Here is a 21,976-nt window from a genome sequence, read left to right as displayed (position 1 = left end):
TTAATTGGGAAATTTATAATATGATCCAGATAGTAGTATAATATTAACAATTATACATAGGTGATGGTATATGGTGTTCTATATATTCTGTTTTCTCCCCATGTTTGATCATTTTTAAAATAAGGTTTTTAAAAGCTGTTTCCACTAAGTTTTACATTTCAGTTATCATTGTCTGCGAGATAGCTCTAGATCAGCGGTCACCAACCGGTAGTCCACGGACCACTGGTGGTCCGTGAGGTCTGAAAGGTTGGCGACAGCTGCTCTAGATAATCCAATGCCAATCCAGTATAACCCAACTGAACTATTATTTCCCAGTCTTCTATTCCATTATGTATTTTCTCTTATGGTTGTTTTCCCCTAAACCTCCAACTGGCATCTCCACTCCCAGGAGGCCTTTTCCTATGTACCAACAGCATAAATGTTATATATTTCATTGTTACTTACTTTCATACCATAGTGATAAAACAACAAAGAACAACAGTTTTATTTCCATTTCCCCATTTGTTGCCAAGCTTCTTTATTGATGACCTCTTGTATCTAATATCTTTAAACTGAACTGTTGAAATATATTTTCCTCTATTTCATCTTATTTGTTGTATTGGGTTTTTCAAAGTGAAAGACACTGGTTATTTTAATCTAGGCCTTGAATATAGGGCTCCGAGTCATTCTAAAGCACCAGTCAATTGAGCAGATAATACTTTTGTTTTTTAATAGGTGATAATCTCTATAATAGATAAAGTGGCCACTAAATGAGGTTGTACCTTGTCTTCTAAAGGTGGGAAGAAGAGCGTTATCCTGAGGGCATCAAGTGGAAATTCCTAGAACATAAAGGTCCTGTATTTGCTCCACCATATGAGCCTCTTCCAGAGAGTGTCAAGTTTTACTATGATGGTGAGTTGTTCAAGGTTATCCAATTCTTGGACAAGAAAAGAGACTGATTCTATTTAGGAATAGAAAGTGAGGAAGGATCCTGTGCTGTATATCCTTTTGTGTATTTCATTGTGTTTTATTCTCTACATAGCTCACAGCACTGGGCCCACAGTCTGACCTTTTATCTGAACTTTATTTCTAAGGAGCCACTCTGCAAAAATTATTAGAAAAGCCTTACTTGAATGATAGTGTTTTATTTTAGCAATATAATGCAAACTTGACAAGCTCTGCATCACTGGAAATAGTACTAATATTTGGTTGAGGATTAGTGTGTCATCAACCTCTAGGTGTAGGCCTGGTAGGTGTCTGTCATTCATTCTACATAGCAGAACACTATGCCTTTGCTATATGTGCATTCTAGTCTGATGAGCTGCTTTGAAAAAATGCCTTGCCTAGTTCTCATAGAACCCTTAGAAGTGTCCGTTCACTCTCATAGATATTTCTGTCCTTCGGTTGAAGAATTTGAGAATAGTCTTTGACTCTCCTTCTATTGGCAGTATAGCAGTATGAGGATAATAATGTTCAATTGATTTCCCTGGTTCCAAGATTTATATCCAGAAGTGGCTAGAGCATTATTTTTCAAACCCTTATGTGCTTGATCCCAGGTGGATCTGGGCCATTAAATAGGTGTGAAAGTAGTATTGGGTGCTTCTGAAGCAGTTGGTCTGCTGACCAAACTTTGAGAAACACTCAGCAGAAGAACTGAAAGCATCGGTAGTGAACACTCAAAGTTCTTATGCATCTCTTTCTACTAGCAGTGGCCTCAGGGCCATGGATGCTTACAGGTCAAGGCAGTAGTTTATATTGAAAGGCTGGGTCTTGCAAGTAAGTAACTTGGTAAACTGGAATTTGTTTTTAAAAACTATGTTTCTTCAATGTGTCTGTGTTCAGATACCGAGATCAGCAGTGGCCAGTATTGACTATTCCTCGATTGCGTAGTGTTTGCAGTCTACTGGGACCTCATAGCCTCAATGACAAATGCTTACATCAAATAAACATTCTGACCTGTGTTCACCAGAGAGCACAGGACAAAGTTCTGTTAGCCCTCACAGTGGGTCATTTCTGGAGATTCTTAAATGTGACTCAAAGCCAAAAATACAAAGGAAAGAAAGAGCCAACGACCTTGAAAAAGACCGTCATAAAAATACAGTTATTCTGTAGCCCTAGTCTGGGTTTACCAAGGGCTTTAGAAAGGCCAACTGGTAAAGCCTCACTTTGAGATTCACAGTGATTTGAGGGGAAGCTAGGTTCCTTAGTCTTTGGGTTTCTTTTCTCAGGACTGGAAGCCAGGGCCTGAACAGTCATCACTTGTCACCATGTCCCTCCCCCACCTCTTGCCCAGTTCTCCGTTATAGGAGCTCCAGTTCCAGGGCTATAGTATTTTCTCAGTTGGTCTTTCTCTGGAATTCTTTCCTTTGATTACGTAAGCTCCCACTGCAGTAAGCCAGGAAGTCACAGTTCTCTTGCTAGTCCAAATTGATTCTGTAAGTCCTGCCTACTCTCTAGGGAAGAGAATTCTCAGATTCTTTTAGCCTGCCAGGGAGGTGGAGCATGGGCTGGCTGAAGCAGTGAATTGCCTCTAAGAACCTCGTTTTCAGCTCTGACTCAGCAATTTCTTCTTCCTGGAGCTCAGCCTCTTCCACAAAGCGCTGTCATTGCCAGGAACCTTCGAGTCATCCTCCACCACCTGCTGCTGGAAGCTGTCATTTCATCTTTTGACAGCTCATCTAAAACAAGAGGTGTCAAAATTGCTTTCTCTAATGAGATAGAATTCAATAAAATCGTTCAGTCTTCATTTAACAGAAAATACTGTTGTTTGTTTAGTTTATACCAAACAGACCCGAGAGAACAGTTCACATTCTTTCTTGCCATTTATTTTATTTTTAGTGACTTAATGTTTTCCTTTATATTGGAAGCATGTTACACCTTTACTGGCAAATCTGGTTCAGACCTGAATGGGGGAGTTCTGAAGAAGTGCAGGAAACCCTTGAAAGCCAGCCTATTTGTTGCCCTCAGTCTCTCTTCCAAAGGCTGGAGCTTGGGAGGTTGATGGGGAAGCAGCACCACCTGTCGGCCTTTTAAGTTACAGATTCCAAGTAGGTTCTTTCTGTCTACCATGGCAGTTTCAATTTTGTGCTATGATTCCTTGTATCCCTACAATCAGGAACAATAACCTGCCAATCATCATGAGATGAGATGTCTTCTGATTTTTGAAATGACTGGATTTCTAGTTAAGTTAGTTTTCTATAATACATGTGAAAATCCCTGGTGAATTATTAGTACTTACATAGTAGTAACGTAGTGGTATGGTATTTAACCCAATTTTTAAGTAAAGCCAAATTATGCCATGGATAGCATTGTAAAGTTGGATTTTCAAGGGAGAAAATGGAAATGGGCCCTAAGAGTACTGTTAAAAGTACTCTATTTAAAAAGTAGATTAAACTCCCAAGTACTTTTATTAACTACTTGAGGTCCACAAAACCCCAAGAACCCATTCAGATTTACTCTATGCTGTATAACATCAGGACTCCTTTAGAAGGGCTTTTATTAAACGTGGGCAATATGCCGAGGACCCAGTCATCCCTTGTATTCTCACTGAGTCCTAATGCCCTGAATGAGGCAACCTCATAAGGCCTGTTCCAGGGCAATGCATCTCAAACTCTGCTGTGCACACAAGCCACTTGGGTCTCGTTAAAATGCACTTACTAATTCAGTAGGTCTGGTGTGGGGCCTAAGATTCTGTATTTCTAACAGACTTCCACTTGATGCCAATGCTGTTGGTCTGTGAGCCACACTTTGAGTAGCAACATTCTAGAGGAAGGTCTTACTTAGACTTTGCATAAGGGATATCTGGGCTTGCCTGTTATGGATATATTTCTTTATTCATATACCACCCACCTAACTTGAAAGAAGAAAGTAGCCTATTTCTTTTCTCCACAATTCCTTTCTTCTGCTCCCTGCCCTATCCTTTCCTCCCCTTCTTGAACAGAAGCTGCTTAGCTTAGCAGTGGCAGGTATCCCTTGAGGATTTCGTTTTTAAAAAATCGTTGAAGAGGTGTAAAGGACCCTGCTTGCTGAAAGGAAAAGGAAGAGTGACTGGGCCTCCCCCAGGTCATCCCAGTCTTGAGCAGGCCCCTGGGAAAAATTTACTGACTGACATAGTCTCCAGAAAAATGACTCAGGTAAATATCTGCTAAAGAGAAGGAACATTTATAGAAGTAGATATAAGTCAGAATATTATCTTTGTTGTTGTTGTTACCATGTGTCACCAGACCTCTAGATATCTTGGGAAGGTAAACCCTTATTAAAGTAGATTTTTCCAGAGCTCAGTGTTTATACTCAGAACATGAATATTATACCTTATTTTTTGGAACCACTTTTTTTTCTAGGTAAAGTCATGAAGCTGAGCCCCAAAGCAGAAGAAGTAGCTATGTTCTTTGCAAAAATGCTCGACCATGAATATACTACTAAGGAAATATTTAGGAAAAATTTCTTTAAAGACTGGAGAAAGGTATTGTAGCTCATGTATTAATATCCTAGCATCTTGCAAAAATATTGATCAAATACTAAGTAAGAAACTAATTTTACAGCAAATCCCTGGATATAATATTTGAGTTTATGAATTGTATTATGTTAAAGGTTTTTTTTTTCTACTCATTTACTTTATTATATAGGATTTCTATCCAACAAGAATGCTTACATTTCTTCCCTCCCACTGTCATATGGCTGCAGGAGGGAGTTAATTGGATTTGGCCAAAAGAAACCTCAGCTCCAGTTGTGCAAGGGAGAATTTGTCTCAGAGGCTTGCATTCTGTCTGCTGTTGCAGAGAGATGTTAGTGTGATGCCCCATCCTTCTTGATTCTTATTTGCGTTAGGTACTTTCTGCTCTTAAAACCATGTATCCTGTATCTGCCTAGGTGATTTTAAACAATCTTATTCTCAATTTGGGTAATGTAGGCAGAGGCCAAGCTGAAGTTTACATTCTGAATAGCTCTGGAAATAAGGTTTAATAAGTGAATAGAGTAGGGATAATGTTTCTAAAGGAGACTGGGTATGGGAATAGTTCTTTATTTCTGTTTTTCCAACTGTGGTATTCATATGCCTAGAAAGGATTGTGGCGATGTGCCAAGGAGTCCAAGATACTACCATAAGAGTTACCTTTTTTAATGATAACTGATTTTAAACATTTTACTATCAGATAAATATTTATCTATATCCTATATAATAAGAGAGGGATATGCTAATTAGTCATGTATGCAAATTGACTAGCACTCCAACACACAAGATGGCTGCCCCCATGTGGCCACAAGATGGTTGGCAGGGGAGGGCAGTTGGGGGCGATTGGGCCGGCAGGCAGGAGCGGTTAGGGGCAATCAGGCAGGCAGGCGAGCGGTTGGGAGCTGCAGTCCTGGATTGAGAGAGGGATGTCCGACTGCCCGTTTAAAGGGGCAGTCGGATATCCCTCGAGCGGTCCCAGATTGGAGAGGGTGCAGGCTGGGCTGAGGGACACACCCCCCCCCCAGTGCACGTATTTTGTGCACCGGGCCTCTAGTATACATATATATATATATAAAAACCTAAGCGACCGGCTGGTAGCTATGATGTGCAATGACCAATGCAGGAGCTGCCGAGCGACAGCAACTTTGCAGAGTGCCCTCTCGCACTCTGGGACCCCTCGGGGGATGTCGGACTGCCAGTTTTGGCCCGATTACTGCAGTCCAGGCCAAGGGACCCCACCTGCCTGAGGGACCCCACTCACTCCATAGATGCCCTTCAAGCCCCAGCGCCGCTCCAGTTGTGGCAGGCCAGGGAGAGACCGTGGGAGGTTGGCTCCAGGGTGTGTCAGGCCCGCCTCACCCAGCCCTGCCCCGCTGGCCACCTTCTAATTAACTTTTTTTTCAACGTGCATGAATCCGTGCACTGGGCCTCTAGTCCTAATAAAAGAGTAATATGCAAATTAAACGTAACTCTGCGACAAAGATGGCGGCACCCATAGCGGTGGGGCAGGACGCTGGCGGCGTCACCCTGGCAACGTGAGCCCAGCAGGCATTGCGTCGGCGACCCGCGAGCAGGCAAGCACGACTGCAGGCAGCTCCCAGCAGGGCCTGCTCCCAGGTCGCCGCAGTGATCCTCGAGCAGGAAAGCGCTGCCCACAGGCATCCCCCAGCAGGGCCTGCTCTCGGGTCTTCGGGGTGATCTGCGAGCAGGCAAGCGCGGCCTGCAGGCACCACCCCACCCTGGCCACAGCTCAAGGGAGAGAACAACACGCAGGCGAGGTCAGGAGCCTGAGAGATCAACACAGAGGGGCACCTGCTCCAAGCCTCCACGGTGTGGCTTGGGGGCATGTCCCCAGCAGATACACACACACACACACACACACACACAGGGCGACTGCTCTGAGCCTCTGATGCAGCTGGGGGCAGGCCCCCAACGGGGACACACACACTCACTCACACACACACACGGGGTGCCTGCTCTGAGCCTCCGATGTGGCTGGGGGCAGGCCCCCAGCGGACACACACATGCGCGCGCGCACACACACGGGGCGCCTGCTCCGAGCCTCTGCTGCCAGACTGTGGCCGTCAGTAGGGCATCCACTGAGGGCTCCCAGACTGTGAGAGGGGCAGGCTGGGCTGAGGGACCCCCACCCCCCAGTGCATGAATTTCGTGCACTGGGCCTCTAGTTTTATAATAAAAGGAAATAATAAAATTATATATTTTTTCCAAATCTCACTAATTTAGATCGACTACCTATCCAGACACCTTTGACTGAAGAAATGATGCTTTGCTATAATTGCAGGGAAATCTGAGGGCTTATTAGAGTATTTACCTTTTTCTATCTCCCCGTTTTCTTTTGACTAGGAAATGACTAATGAAGAGAAGAATATTATCACCAACCTAAGCAAATGTGATTTTACGCAGATGAGCCAGTATTTCAAAGCCCAGTCAGAAGCTCGGAAACAGATGAGCAAGGAAGAGAAACTGGTACCATTTTTTTAAATTTCTGAGGAGTTTGGAATAGGGATTGGTTCAGCCATTTTTCTTCTTGGTTCTTATAAGATAGCTTTGACTTGAGTAATCTCACCTGGCTCTGTACTAAAGATTTAGGATTCTCAACCTAGTGGAGTAGATTTTCTTCAGGGTTTTGTGTAGACTGATGTGAATAAGCACTTTGATGGTTCAGTATAAAAACCCTGGTGCTGCTGACCTAAAAACTCCCAACAATATAGTTTTTAAGGATTGACAGATCTGTCTCACTCACAGTGGCTTCTGGATGTTAGAGAGCTATGATAGATCAAATACTACTGGCCATGTACCTCCCTCTTCTCTGATCTACTTTACACTGGAATCTAGCCATGCTTATTTATATGCATCTTCCAGCCTTGACCATCCTTTTTCCTGAAGGATCTTTTCAGTATCCAGCTGGGATGTCATTTTTTTCTAGAGCAGTGATGGCGAACCTGTTGAGCTCGGCGTGTCAGCATTTTGAAAAACCCTAACTTAACTATGGTGCAGAGTCACATATAGAAATTTTTTGATATTTGCAACCATAGTAAAACAAAGATATTTTTTGTAGTTATATTTTTAAATGCCATTTAACAAAGAAAAATCAACCAAAAAAATGAGTTCATAGGCTCAGTGGATAGAGTGTCGGCCTGTGGACTGAAGGGTCACAGGTTAGATTCTGGTCAAGGGCACCTACTTCAGTTGCAGGCTCCATCTTAGCCCTAGTTGGGGTGCATGCGGGAAGCAACCAATTGATGTGCATCTCTCCCCCTCCTTTTCACTCTCTCTAAAAATCAATGGAAAAATATCCTCCTGTGAGGATTAACAACAACAACAACAAACTACCAAGGTAATCTATATATATAAAAGAGTAATATGCTAATTAGACCGGATGTCCTTCTGGACAACCTTCCTGACAAAGCTGGGGCTGCAAGTGCCAGCCAGTGGTCGAAGGGAAGCCCCGGTCCTGGGTGCCAGAGGGAAGCCGGTGCCAGCAGCCAGGGGAAGGAAGGCCTACTCTTGCATGAATTTCATGCATCTGGCCTCTGGTATATTTATAAACATATATCCTTAAAGATGACAGAATCAGTTTTGAATTTACAGTTGAATTAGTCCTTATAGGTAGATATTTAGAGAAATTTTATCGTATTTAAGTTTGAAAATTCTATTAGAGGTTTTTCCGTAATTGAATTCATTTCTTAGCAATTTTTAGACTTTACTTTGACCTGTTCTCACACAAGAGATAAGAATAAGTAGAGAACAGCCATTTGAACCCATTTTGAGTATTTTCTTTCTGTCTTCCAGAAAATCAAAGAGGAGAATGAAAAAATACTAAAAGAATATGGTTTCTGTATTATGGATAACCACAGAGAGAGAATTGCCAACTTCAAGATAGAACCGCCTGGGCTTTTCCGTGGCCGTGGCAACCACCCCAAGATGGGCATGTTGAAGAGACGGATCATGCCTGAGGACATAATCATCAACTGTAGCAAGTGAGCCCGGTTCATCTTTTGGGCCAGAAATGAAGTGGGGGCTTCCTTTGTTCTTAGTAGTTGGGAATATTTCCCACGTTAGAGAACTGATTAGGGCAGCTCAGTATTTCCATGTGTACATCTCCAAGTGTGTTTAATGTATTGATTGGTGAGGAAGAAACTTGGACGTATATGCTCAGCAGATTAATCCACATTAGGTCAAGAAAGGTGAAATTGTTCCTCATGTGTCCTCATTTCACTGCCCTCCTGTTTTGTTATTTCCACAGAGATGCCAAGGTTCCTTCTCCTCCTCCAGGTCATAAATGGAAAGAAGTCCGACATGATAATAAGGTTACTTGGCTGGTCTCCTGGACAGAGAACATCCAGGGTTCCATTAAATACATCATGTTGAACCCCAGTTCAAGAATTAAGGTAAGGGGTGGCTCAGAGCTGCCCCAGTTAGTGGGTAGTTTCTTTTTGTTGAAATGTAATGTTTTCAGACTTTAGAATCACTTGGACAAATTAAAAACCCTCCCCACAAAAAGAAAGCAAGTACTTTCATGGTTAGCATTATCCAGTGACCTCCCTAACATGTATCCGTTTTTGCATCACATTGTAATCTTGCTCATTTATTCACAAATATTTGCTGAAATCCCAGTATGTGCCTGACACAGTATGTACATGGTGCTAGGAATGGTATTAGTAAACAAGGTAGCTGCCTTCACATTGCCTGCTAGCCAGTGTTCAGAATGTACATGTATATTGGCTTCTACAGCTCCTTTCCTTTTCCTCACCTTTCCTGGCTCTGAAGAAGGGAATGTAATTGCTCTGAATCCAAAAAAAAGTTGTAAAATCTTACATAATCTGACTTGTCAAGGTTTCAGGTGAGTAGGTTCCACCAGGACCAAGTGGGATAATGCATATGAAAGCATGTCACCAACTGCTGAACACCCACATGATGTTATTGAAAGGGGAAAACTGGGAAGGGCAGTCAGTTCTTGTTAGCCAGCAGGAATACCCTGCTTGGGAGAGTCCCACAAACTTCCTTCCTTAGATATACTATGGAAATGTGATCAGCAGACTGAAAGAGAGATGAGCTCCATAAGAAAACAGTCAAGGAATTAGTTCCATGTAGACTGTGACTGTTTACATGCAGGGGACTGGGACTAAAGACCTTCTTAATCTTGGTTTATAGGTCATTAAACGTTTGTTTAACCAGTAAGGCCATAGCTCAAAAGGCCATGTATCTTAGACTAAACTGCACCGTTTTTAGCTCATAATCCTGTGTTCTAATGAAAATTGCCCATTTATGTTTTCTTCATTTTGAAAATGTCACTTTTTCTAGTTTAGAGTAAGTAGAGAATCAGAAAGAGAACCTCATGGTGAGCAAAAGTGAATTCATGTAAAGAAATGTATTATATTGTATTCCCTTTTGAAATCCCACACAGGTGGATAAACAGCGGTTTTAACCCTCAAAGAACTTGTGGTCTGGTGGGCAAATTCAGTGAGAATTCAGTTATACTAGAAGAAAGGCATATATTAAATGCTTTAGATAAATAGAGCAGTTATTCTCAGCAGTTAAGAGGCCAGGAACAACTTTATGAAGGAAATTCAAGGAAGGCTAGAGAGGGATGCAGGCCAAATCTTCAGACATTTCCTGAAGGTTTTTTATATTATCCTAAGTCCAATAGGAGGCCAATGGGTCTTAAAGAGGGTGAGTAATACCAGGTTTGTGTTTTAGGAACCTGTGACATAATTGATCATTCTGACTGCTGCTCTGTGGATTAGATGCAAACAAGTAGGGAGACTCTTTAGTATTCCAGGCAAGAAATGGTGATGACCTAAAATAAGTGATGGCAGTACTTCAAGGGCAGAGATTTGTGCAGGTTTCTGGATGATGGTTATGGCAGTGAACCTAGAAGTCACCCACATGTAGGTCCTGCCTAGAACCTTATATCCAGTGGCTGACTCTAGTCAGCTGGGTTGTGATCCTAAGAGTCAAGAAGATGGTTAAAGACTTGGCAAGTGGTATTTGTTGAGGGGAAAAGAAATGTGAATCCTTCAGCTTTTACAAGAGGCCCAGTGCACGAAATTCGTACACTGGGGGGGGGGGGGGGGGTGGGGTCCCTCAGCCCACCCTCTCGCAGTCTGGGAGTCCTCGGGGGATGTCCGACTGATGGTCAGCTGCCGCGGAGGCGGGAGAGGCTCCTACCACTGTTGCTGCGCTCGCCAGCCATGAGCCCAGCTTCTTGCTGAGCGGTGCTCCCCCTATTGGAGCGCACTGACCACCAGGGGGCAGCTCCTGCGTTGAGCGTCTGCCCCCTGGTGGTCAGTGCACGTCATAGCTACTGGTCGTTTTGCCGTTAGGTTGATTTACATATTAGCCTTTTATTATATAGGATAGGATTGATTTCAGAGAGGAAGGGAGAGGGAGAGAGAGATAGAAACATCAGTGATGAAAGAGACTCATTGATAGGCTGCCTCCTGCATGCCCCAGATGGGATCAAGCCTGCAACCTAGGCCCGTGCACTGACCAGGAATTGAACTGTGACCTCATGGTTCATATGTCAGTGTTCAGCCACTGAGCCACACCAGCTGGGCAGTGGATTCTTTTCCATTACAGAGGGTTGACTGAGTAGGGGAAGAGGACAGGGGGTTAAAGGCAGCCCCTCTACAGTGGACACCTTGTTTTACTGAGATGGTTTTGATAAAAACCTTGGCTTGGAAGACCAAAGTAGATACTTTATTTTTTACAAGTATTCTGAAACTTGCTCAAGTGCATTTTACTCTGGATTCTGTTCAGGGACACTGAAGGCAGCAAGTATAAACATACTTCCTGGAGGCCCGCCCTCCCCTGCTGGACCTAGACAAGGTGGCTTTTGCCTCATCCCCATCGCTGGGTCCTTATTTGAGAGAATCCTGGATCCCTGTACCAGAAGCCCAACCAACATATGAGGAAAAGTTGGTCTTGTGGTAGCCTCTGTGAATGAATTATTTGTTGGGTTTTCTAAACCTTGTTTCAGTGGCATGACTAAGGGACTGAGGAAATAAATTCTACAGGACTTGGAAGAGTCAGTGTCAGGCTGTGGTAGGCCTCTGTGCCTTTTAGAGTATGGGGAGAGAAGCCCACTTCTGAGCTGGAGACTGTATTGTTGTAGATGAGCCTTCCATGTCTAATCTTATGTGTTATGTCACGGAGATGTATTACTGACTTGTTCACAAGGACAGCTTATATCACACCTGTTCTTACTCTTAAATGTCAAAATGTACTGAGAAAAATCTGTGAGAAATTTTCAGCTTTCCATTGTCTGGAAATAGAACTTAGATATTTCTTCTGTATCACCAAACGACTAAATCACCCACCCACAACAACATATAGCTACTGAACCTCTTGTTTTATTGCCAAACAAATACATATAGCTAGTCCACACTCAGTGTGGGAGGGTGCTGACAACTCCTTAGTATACTTGAGTGAGCTTTCATTTCTGAGTGTTTGTTAGGAGAATTAGAAGACATTTCTTGTTCTATGTACCTCACACTCCTACGTGCTCGGGCCAGTTACATTGATCACAGTTCTTACATCTCAAGGACCACGTGTCATAGGCAGGAAGCAGGCATATGTGGTTTAAAATCACTACTCCTCTTTTGTTGTGGGGTAGGGGAATTAAGAGCATATTCTTGGGTTCTGAAATTCCATCCTTGCATTCATGTCCATATAGTGTGTTTTAGGCCTGGTAATACTTCTGATGCTCTTAGATTTCTTGGATATTTTTTCTCTCCTTACCTTTCTGACTTGATACTAATTGATGCAAGATTTCAGCCTTTTCACACCCTTTTAAAAGTCTTTAATTTGCTTTAGAATTCAATTTTTAAACCTTCCACAAAAAGCTCTAATGTTTACAAAGAAAAGACTTCCCAGTAACATTATTTCCCTCAGTCTAATCAAGAATACTTTTAAATGCAGAAGTTAGAAAATGGTGCTTAATTACGGCTCTTCCTAGAAATCATTGTGTTCCTTCATAATTACATGTTGTAATCTTTGGTTCTGCTTCCTTCACAGTCTCTTCCATCAAACTAAATGGTTGTCTTGAATTTAATGAAATTCAGTTCCAGTGGAAAACTGCTGTTGGGTCACAGATTCCACAGTAAAGCTGTGATGGGGGTGTTTATACCCTTTGTGTTGACAGAAGTCAGTTTGGGGACATGCCATGTGGGCCTTTCCCAAGAATGTAAACATTTCAAAAAGTGAAAGCCAGAGGCTTTCTTAGTAATTAGGAGTCAGTTGAGCTCGATAGTAAAACGGGACCGCATGAGTTCTCATCAGGTTAAAGGCCTGAAAATTTTTCTTTAGTACTCTGCTTTTCTCCCTTGCTTAAAAGCTCAAGTTTCTTCTCTTTGGTGCAGAGCCCTGAACTTGGGTATTTACAGTCTATCATTACTCACCATCCCTAAGCAATCCATCTTTGGGGTTGGGTCTTTGCAGGGTGAGAAAGACTGGCAGAAATACGAGACCGCTCGGAGGCTGAAGAAGTGTGTGGACAAGATCCGGAACCAGTATCGAGAAGACTGGAAGTCCAAAGAGATGAAAGTCAGGCAGAGAGCTGTTGCCCTGTACTTCATCGACAAGGTGAGAGCATCTGCCTGTCACATTGCCTGATGTGTTCAGCTTAACAAAGATGTAGGGAGCGTTTACTCCTCTGGGCCCCATGCTAAGTACTGGAGAGGTGGTGACAAGCCAACATCCGGGGTCCTGCTCATCCAGTCTCTGGTCCAATAGGGAGGGTAGAAATGGAGAGAGAGAGTCAGTCCATGTCTGGTGCTGTCTGAACAGTCTGCCTGATAGGAGAGTTTGCCTGAACCTGAATATGCTGGAAATGCTGTGACATTCTCACTCTTTCTATGAGCCACCAAAAATAATTGGCATCACATCCCAACACAATTATATTTGTGTTTGTGTAACTGAAACAAAAGTTGCACAAAGCAATGCTTTTGCTGTCCTATGAGCAATGAATTTTGATATTTTCCTGTTTCTTGTAAAAAAATAAGATTATAACCCTTAAAATGGGTTAAAATTCTGCTAATATGTCACAACTACAGTTTGAGAGACTGTTCTAGAGATCAGTTTCTCAGTATTCTTCAGAAGAAAAGATTCCATGTTTTTTCCCACAAGTTTTATACTTTATATATTTGAGCACAAATTCTAAATTGTCTCAAAAATTAAGCAAAATTAAGAAACTAACTTTTTAAGTCTGATTGCCAAGACTAGAAACACTCCCTCAGTTGCTGCTTTAAAAAAAAAAAAAAAAAAAGTCCTTCCTTTCCTCCATTCCCAGTTGAGAAGACACAGTAAAGAGGTTGGATTTATAGGGAAGTTTAATATCCCCGTGACTCTTCATACTTCATTTTATAGAGAAAGAAGCAACAATGCAGAATCCAGAATTCCCAGGCCTTGCAGAATAATGCTCTGTCCCCAAAGAGAATTGAGAGGATTCTGATTTTGGTTTCATAGAGATCTTGTGAGACTGAAGTTTCTTCATTCATGCTAATCTTTATATCTTCTCTCACTTTCTCCTCCTGGGACAGCTTTCTCTGAGAGCAGGCAATGAGAAAGAGGAAGGAGAAACAGCGGACACTGTGGGTTGCTGCTCGCTGCGCGTGGAGCATATCAATCTGCACCCGGAGTTGGATGGCCAGGAATATGTGGTCGAGTTTGACTTCCTTGGGAAGGACTCAATCAGATACTATAACAAAGTCCCTGTTGAGAAACGAGTAAGTTAATGTGGCCTATTTTTTATTCGTTCATCCATCCATTCAACAAGCATTTTTGTTGAGTGCTTTTTGTGTGCTCTGTGCTTTGCTGGGCACTAGAAAAACACTCAAAAGAGAGGAGAGAGGTATTGTTTGGTGTCCCTGCCCTCACCCCCAATTCCTGGGAATGAGGGCCATCTCCCATAGCAGTATTCAACAGAGTATGCTGTAGAGGTTGGCCCTCACAACAAACTCAGCATAAGATTGAACCCACGATGTCATTTTAATGATGTAACCACATTTCCATATCCCTTGGTCATGTTGCACATTTGTTATTTGTTGCTTGGCTCAACTTCTCCCCAGGTCCTGATTGAGTGAAAAAGTAGCCTTTTGGTGCTTAGATCTCTAAGCCTATAGCTGAAGAGGTATTGCAGCTCAGTGCACCTCCCCTCCCCCCATATTGGGCTTTAACCAGAGACCTAGAGTGTAGGATCCCAGTAATACAGCCCTTCGGGCTGAGGTTTCATCAGTAATGTGGGCTTTACTGGCGGTTGCAATGCTCCAGATGAAATAAAGCTAAAGGGACCTGGCCGTTAAATGTAAATCCTGAGCTTAGATTGGATTCCACATTGGGAGTGGTTGGAGGGTGAGGATATCATTAGGTCAGCTGAAAGAATTGGAGTATGAACAGTAGATTAGATAAAAAGGTATCACTGTAAATTTATGAAGCTGATAAATACTGTGAACCTCCATCCTGTGTAAGTACCCACAGATTGTTCAAAACAGATAATTAGCGCACACGTAGAGAGAAAGAGCCAGCAGACATGCACACTGCACAAATGGTAAATGAGTTTGGGTAAAGAATGTGGTGCCCCTAGTTCTTTGTGGGTTTTTTTTAAAGTTATAATTGTTTCCAAAGTAAAGGTCTTAAAAATTATTATTTCTTGTAGGTTTTTAAGAACTTACAACTATTTATGGAGAACAAACAGCCTGAGGATGATCTTTTTGATAGACTCAATGTGAGTGGACAAAGTGCACTGGGTTGAAGAGGGGCCCAGCCAGAACCCACAAGCTCCTAAAGGAGAGGTTTGCCTGGGGTGACTTGGGCTCTCCCCTCAGCTTATCCTGTGGTGTCCTCTATGCTCTTCCTCCCTCGGGGCATACAGTGAATCCAGGGCCAAAGCCCTAAGACGAGGGTAAACAGACCCTGCTTTTATCCTCCTCTGATTCCTGCAAGCCTTCCCTTGGCTAGATGCCAGCCACCTCTGGAGACCCCAGACCTGTCCTTCATATCCTGTCAGGGAAGATGTTAACAAGGAAGGACACATTTGCTTTATGGGCCTGCTTAAGATTGAAGTACATCTTAGGGAGGTATCATGAACCCTACATTCCAGAATTCTATTTCACTTTTCCTACCTTCCGTCTGGCAGAGCAGTAAACTTGGCAAGGTCGTGATGCACTGGCATCAGTGTCCTCGAGCTTGCCAGAATGGGTGGGGTTGTGTGGCTTTTACCATAAATTCCAACATCCTCGTTGCTTTATCTCATCCAGACTGCTATTTTAAATAAGCATCTTCAGGATCTCATGGAGGGCTTGACTGCCAAGGTGTTCCGTACCTACAATGCCTCCATCACGCTACAGCAGCAGCTAAAAGAACTCACAGCCCGTAAGTACTGCTTGGCCACCCAGGTCCCACACCCTGCTGGTGATGCCCAGTGCCCTTGTCCCACTAAATCCTAGGTCTGTTCCACATTTTCTCTTAACATTGTGACTGGAAACTTTTCCCTCCATCCCTCCAGTAGAGAGCTAAGGCTTAGTCTGTATAAACATAAGACCAGTGCCATTTCCCCCATTCCTACCCCAGCTTCTAGTTTCGATTTATGGAATGCTGACAGGGGCTTTCTATCTGCTCTGAAAATGCCTGCACTTTCTGTTTTATATGTGTGTTATTTTAAAGCTCACAGAGAAAAGACATAGTGCTGTAATGTTCTGTTAAATTGGAGAGTAGGTTGTCATGGTTACTAAAAATAATATCAGAGCAAATCCTTTCCTTGAGGTTTCTGTCAATTTTTTCCCTTATGAGTAGGTTGAATTCTAAAAACCAGCTGCAGAAGGTATCACCACATTCTGCAAGCTTTTTTCCTGGAGCCCAGTCACTGCTAAATTCCTACTGTCCTCTATAAATATGTTCAATGGTTTTAGAATATGAGCCAGAAAAGCCAAAGATGGATATGTAGAAGGTCAGTATTTTAGGGCAGGATAAAGAATGACACAAGTAAGAAAATTCCTTGGCTAACACTTTTTATTGTACTTAAAAAAATATATTGCCTTGGGGTTTTAAAATGTAAAATTTATGGTCCCTTTGTCTTCTCTACCTTGGCTTCTTTCTGTCCCAAGTCCCTATTTTCTTCAGGTTACATTGGGTGGGGTAGGTTGGGGAAGCGGGCATTGCAGCAAGCAGATGAGTGTGTAGACTTTTGATTTTGAACTGATTGGTGGTTTGGGGAAACTTGATCATTGGAGTGACATGAGAGCCAGTAAAATCATGAGGATGGAGCACTAGGGAAGGCACATGGGTATTTTCTCTGGTTGTACAAATTCACTCTTTTTTACTGTCACGTTTCTTTCTGTACAGCGGATGAGAACATCCCAGCAAAGATCCTATCTTATAACCGTGCCAACCGAGCTGTTGCAATTCTTTGTAACCATCAGAGGGCACCACCAAAAACTTTTGAGAAGTCCATGATGAACTTGCAATCTAAGGTATTTTGAATCTGGATGGTGGAGTAGCAAAATGAAGAGAACTGTCCGCCATGAGTTGATATTCTGAAAACAAAAGGCATTTTTAATTCAGCATGCCAGGCTGGAATATCAGAAGGCCAGTTCTGGGTCTGTTCTGGAAGAAAGGTCTACACTAGAGCTAAACAAATGGAACTACTGATAGCAGTCATCCCTGAGGAAGACACTAGAGTGCCTGGTACCCACTGTTCAGAAGGTGCTCATTCTGTGTGCACAAGTTCTGCATTGGCCACTTCCCATTTTGAAAAGCTCAGGTTGAAATATTGCTAATTGTCTTTATTATACACGAGGATAATAGATAAAGTCTTCACAATTCCTTGCCACAGCCCAGAAATACAATTATTTCCAAATTAGATTGTATCAAATTGAAAAGATGAAACAATGGTAGTTAATTTCCCCCCAATTCCAGCACAACTATTTTTATTTTTGCACATTCCACAGGGAATCATATTTTATGTAGCTCTTCTTCAAACATCTTTTGAATGCTAGGGAGAAACTGACATGCAAACAAATAGATACTGTTTCTCTTCTATGTGCCTTTCTCCTTCCTCTGACTCTGCCTGGTACTGAGCTTTTAAGCCACAAGACACACTGCACATTTGACGACGAGCTTTTTTGTGTGAGCAGTGGTTGCAGATCTAATTCATTCTTATGTACTAACCCACAGTGAGAATTTTCATTGCTGACAGACACATAGGGTTAAAAGGAAACCAACTATCATGAAATATACTTACCAAATATATTTTAAAGTCTGATATAGTAATAAATGTGCTTCCTTATTAACTTATTAAAATCGTAAGGTGGTTCTAATAACCTATAAATTTCAAGGCAGTCATGAATATAAATGATACTTTAAGAGATCTGCAATAATTATTGATATGAAAATATCTGTACTATCTATTGCTGATAAAATCATAGGTACTACTTCTATCACATCACTATAGTTTGTTGCCCACATAATTGGAGGAGAAATGATGAATTTCAACTAAAGGTGATGAAATTACAGATGTGATATTTTTCCATCCATGCTCACAGAATTCTGTACTTGGACAACTGGAGTTTAAAAACTGCTATAGAGTGAGACCACATACATATTTTCAGGCCCATCATGAAGTTTTGTTCTGTTGAAATGTCTTCAAGATAAATACCTAGTAGTAGTACATCTGGGTCAAAAGATACGCACAACCAATGGTGCTATCTAGCTTACCTGAAGGGATGCATACGTCCACAGTAAATTAATGTGTCCAGAGAGCTCTCAAATCCTTGGACCATATGGTTGGCAGGCAAAGAACCCTACAGACCACCCTTCCTAGCAGCTCCCGTTTCCTGCCACTCTTGTTAAATGGCTGTCACCTGGTATCATTTACTCTCCTCATGTTGTTCTGAGCCAGAAATAAAAGCATGAATATTCAGGTGTTTACCTAATTCAGGAGACCCCTCCCTGGAGTATGAGGAGGTCTTTTGTTGACCTCACTCTGGAACCACTGCTTGGGCAGCCCAGGCTGCCTGCCAGACGAGCCCTCCAAGCCCAGGAACCCTCTCCTGTGTGCCCACAAAGCAAACACATGCCCCTTTGCCAAGTGAATCAATGGAGTCTTTGATGCTTTGAGAGAATTTGACATAGTCTGCCAACTTAGCATTCACAGAAATGGTTAAAAGATTGTGGTGTGTGGCATTTTTAGCCTAAGAAGAATCTGGCTAATGGTGTCTGTGATGCTTTTGTGTATAGAATCAGTTCCTTCAGCTTGCCTTTGGACAACATAAATGTTGGAAGTAAGCCATTCATAGTAAAATGCATTTAATGATTGTCTCACAATGGTAGCCTCTGTTTCCAATCTGGGGCTGTGTATGTGCATCTAATAGGCAATTCTAGGCTGAGAGCAACAGCCCAGTGTGTTTGAATCAGGCATGCATTTACTCTGCAGCGGTCCCCTTGACCGCAAGGTAAGCAAGGTGAGCAGGTCTGGGGTACCTGCACTCAGCAGCGAGAGCTCACAGGTTTGGGTTCTAGTTCCATGGTGTTGCCTTCTGCCATCCTCAAACAGGAACTCAGAGAAAAGCTTAGGTTCTCGAGGTGTTTTTCAAGGGCTCTATCAAGCAAGAAAAGTTGCAACTGCCTGGTCTTTTTATTGACTGGGACTCCATGAGATTCATTTGGAAAAAGAGGTCCACTGCTAAAAATGTTTTCAAATCTCTGTTTCTGCGGAAATACTACTTTGTCTTCCCGTCTCAGCTCCCTCTTATCTTTTTTTACAAATCTTAACCAGAGGATATGTTTATTGATTTTAAAGAGGGGAGAGAGAGAAACATCAATGTGAGAAAAATCTATTGGTTGCCTCCAGTACAGGCCCTGAACCTGCAATCTAGGTTTGTGCCCTGACTTGGAATTGCACCCGTGACCTTTTGATGTATGGGACAACGCCCCAACCAACTGAGCCACCTGGCCAGGGCTCAGTTCCCTCTCCTTTTGAAAACAGAATGCCAAAGGCAGGACATGCCATATATCAGCTTGGAATGGACTAGCTGACCTTTTAGTTGCCATTTTTTAGTCCCTTGGATATTCTCTTCACACATCCTTTTTTCTCTAGAAGCTGACAGCTCCTTCCCAGAGTGCTGGCAGAATCTAAGAAATGAAGTGGGCTCAGTCAATGCAAGGATTCTGTCTCAGCTGCAGCATTCTTGGAATGAAGGCTGGGGCCTGGCTCAGGTTCCATTGGATAAACAGCTTGTCTATAGCCCTCTTGTCAGGTGTCTATGGCCACATTCATCTAAAAGATTAGCACCCACATTCCTAGTCCCAGCTGGTTCTCTTCCTGAACATCTGGATTAATGGAGCCCTGGATCTCTGCTTATAGAATGCTCATTTCTTGGTGGGTCACTGAAGAACATAAATGGCCAAGTAGCAGTTGAATTCAGCAGTCACTGTGCACCTACTCTGTGCTTTCATGAAGCCACCCTTGGGTGTTTTTACCTGGCAGACCACCAAGAGAGACTGCCTGCCTGGTGGAGACGTCTAGGTTTCATCTTCTGTGATACAGTAGTTCTTTTCTTCTCTCTAGGCGTCTTGTATTCCTAAAACTGATTGATGTTCTTCCCCCACCCAGATTGATGCCAAGAAGGAACAGCTGGCAGATGCCCGGAGAGACCTGAAAAGTGCTAAAGCTGATGCCAAGGTCATGAAGGATACAAAGACCAAAAAGTATGTGCCTGGTGGTGTGCAAAGCTGGGGGTTGGTTGAGAGAAAAAAGCATGTGTAATATGGGCCAGGTTTCTGGGCTCCAGCTTTTCTAGGGTTTCAGAATGATGCTTTTTGGAAATCTCTGTACTTGGGACTTTTCTGCTTTTACTGCCCCCTAAGTGGCAGGGTGGGGTTGCAGTGTTCTTGCCAGAGGCCAGATCTGGTTCTTGATGACATCCATTCTCCCAGGGTGGTAGAGTCAAAGAAGAAGGCTGTGCAGAGACTGGAGGAACAGTTGATGAAGCTTGAAGTTCAGGCCACAGACCGAGAGGAGAATAAACAGATTGCTTTGGGAACCTCCAAACTCAATTATCTGGACCCAAGGATCTCAGTGGCTTGGTAAGCATTGAGCCCTTTGCTACTGGCTTGAGAAGGGTGGCGGGATTATGAGAGAACTGTGCACTTCTAGTGCTCTGGGAAACCTCTGCCAGCCTGTGCGTACTGCAAAGGCATCAGAACATTGTGGATGGACTTCAGTGGTCAATGCTGTTACAGTGCCTTTGAGTGTATTTACGTATGTTTTAAAAAGGCAGGTGCAGTCCCCATCCTAGATAAGAATAGAAACTCTTCACCTGTATTGAAGGAAAAATATAAAAGAGCCCCTCACTTCAACAAAATCTCATATATATAAAAGGCTAATATACAAAGTGTCCCCTCAGGAGTTCTACCCGGAGTTCAATTGCTCGCTATGATGTGCGCTGACCACCAGGGGGCGGCGTGGAACAAAGGAAGGCAAGGCCCCGATCGGCCCTGCTTGTCCGCCAAGCCTAGAGACCCTACTCGGGCACAAATTTCATGCACTGGGCCGCTAGTGTTTCAATAAAATAATTTACAAGTGAAGGAAGAAAGGTAGGAACAAGGAGAAAAAACAAAAATGAGAACACAGATTTGAGCAACCTATACAAAGAGTTAGAGGGACCTTTTAACAAAGGCAGATAAATTTTCTATGGTTTGCTCACTTCCTCCATCCCCTACCACACACACACACACACACACACACACACACACACACACTCACTCATAAAATAATATCCCCAAATAAGTGGCTTTTATGAAGATGCTTATTAGTTACCTTGAGTTGCTAAGTTCTGGGACTAGGTAGAAGAATCATCCCTTGTGGCACCTACTCTTCTAGGCCTTTTTCCATCCTACTCTTGTACCCTATCTACTCTTTTGCCCTGTTTGGTGTCAGGGGATTGGTTAGTTTGCAAGGCACTATAGACTTGAGCCAGATGCTTGGGTTCAGTTTTCAGCTCTGTGCTCATTAGCTGCATGAGAACATAATTGTTCTACCTTGGTCTTTTTATCTGTATCTTTCTCATTTGTGCATTTGTAGTAGCACCTACTTTCTCGTTCTCACCAGATGCATGTGAAGGAGAAGGCAGCACATCCAAGCCTTGGCCCCAGGTCTGGGCTATTGCTCCCAGAGACACTAAACCCCCCTTTTTCTCCCTTGTTTGCAGGTGCAAGAAGTGGGGGGTCCCAATTGAGAAAATTTACAACAAAACCCAGCGGGAGAAGTTTGCCTGGGCTATCGACATGGCTGACGAGGACTATGAGTTCTAGCCAGTCTTGAGGAGCAGTTCTGTGAAAAGGAACAGTGTGGTTTGGAGAAGATGGATAAACTGTGAGCCTCGCTTGCCCTCACACCTGATGGGGGAGAGGCAGCAAGTCTTAACAAACCAACATCTTTGAGAAAAGATAAACCTGAAGATATTATAAGGGAGAGCTGAGCCAGTTGTCCTATGGACAACTTATTTAAAAATATTTCAGATATCAAAA

The 21,976-nt window shown here is 43.0% G+C and overlaps 1 protein-coding gene across 5 annotated transcripts in view; it reads left to right on the top strand.

Annotated features, from left to right (window-relative positions):
* Positions 1 to 21,976, top strand: part of TOP1 (topoisomerase (DNA) I) — a 78,351-nt gene extending 56,375 nt beyond the window's left edge. For all 5 annotated transcript variants that reach the window (XM_005871281.2, XM_014543750.1, XM_014543753.1 and 2 more), the window contains exons 8-20: positions 776 to 891; positions 4,320 to 4,441; positions 6,794 to 6,916; positions 8,243 to 8,430; positions 8,697 to 8,841; positions 12,893 to 13,036; positions 13,993 to 14,178; positions 15,108 to 15,176; positions 15,709 to 15,823; positions 16,793 to 16,920; positions 20,061 to 20,155; positions 20,384 to 20,533; positions 21,658 to 21,976. In XM_005871281.2, coding sequence (XP_005871343.2) covers positions 776 to 891; positions 4,320 to 4,441; positions 6,794 to 6,916; positions 8,243 to 8,430; positions 8,697 to 8,841; positions 12,893 to 13,036; positions 13,993 to 14,178; positions 15,108 to 15,176; positions 15,709 to 15,823; positions 16,793 to 16,920; positions 20,061 to 20,155; positions 20,384 to 20,533; positions 21,658 to 21,760 — 1,684 coding nt within the window. In that variant the 3' untranslated portion in view covers positions 21,761 to 21,976. The remainder of the gene's footprint in view (positions 1 to 775; positions 892 to 4,319; positions 4,442 to 6,793; positions 6,917 to 8,242; positions 8,431 to 8,696; positions 8,842 to 12,892; positions 13,037 to 13,992; positions 14,179 to 15,107; positions 15,177 to 15,708; positions 15,824 to 16,792; positions 16,921 to 20,060; positions 20,156 to 20,383; positions 20,534 to 21,657) is intronic.

This window comes from Myotis brandtii, unplaced genomic scaffold (assembly GCF_000412655.1).
Source record: "Myotis brandtii unplaced genomic scaffold, ASM41265v1 scaffold333, whole genome shotgun sequence".
Taxonomy (NCBI): Eukaryota; Metazoa; Chordata; class Mammalia; order Chiroptera; family Vespertilionidae; genus Myotis; species Myotis brandtii.
Note: the sequence above shows the minus strand (reverse complement) of the source record. Positions and strands in the feature narration are given on the sequence as shown.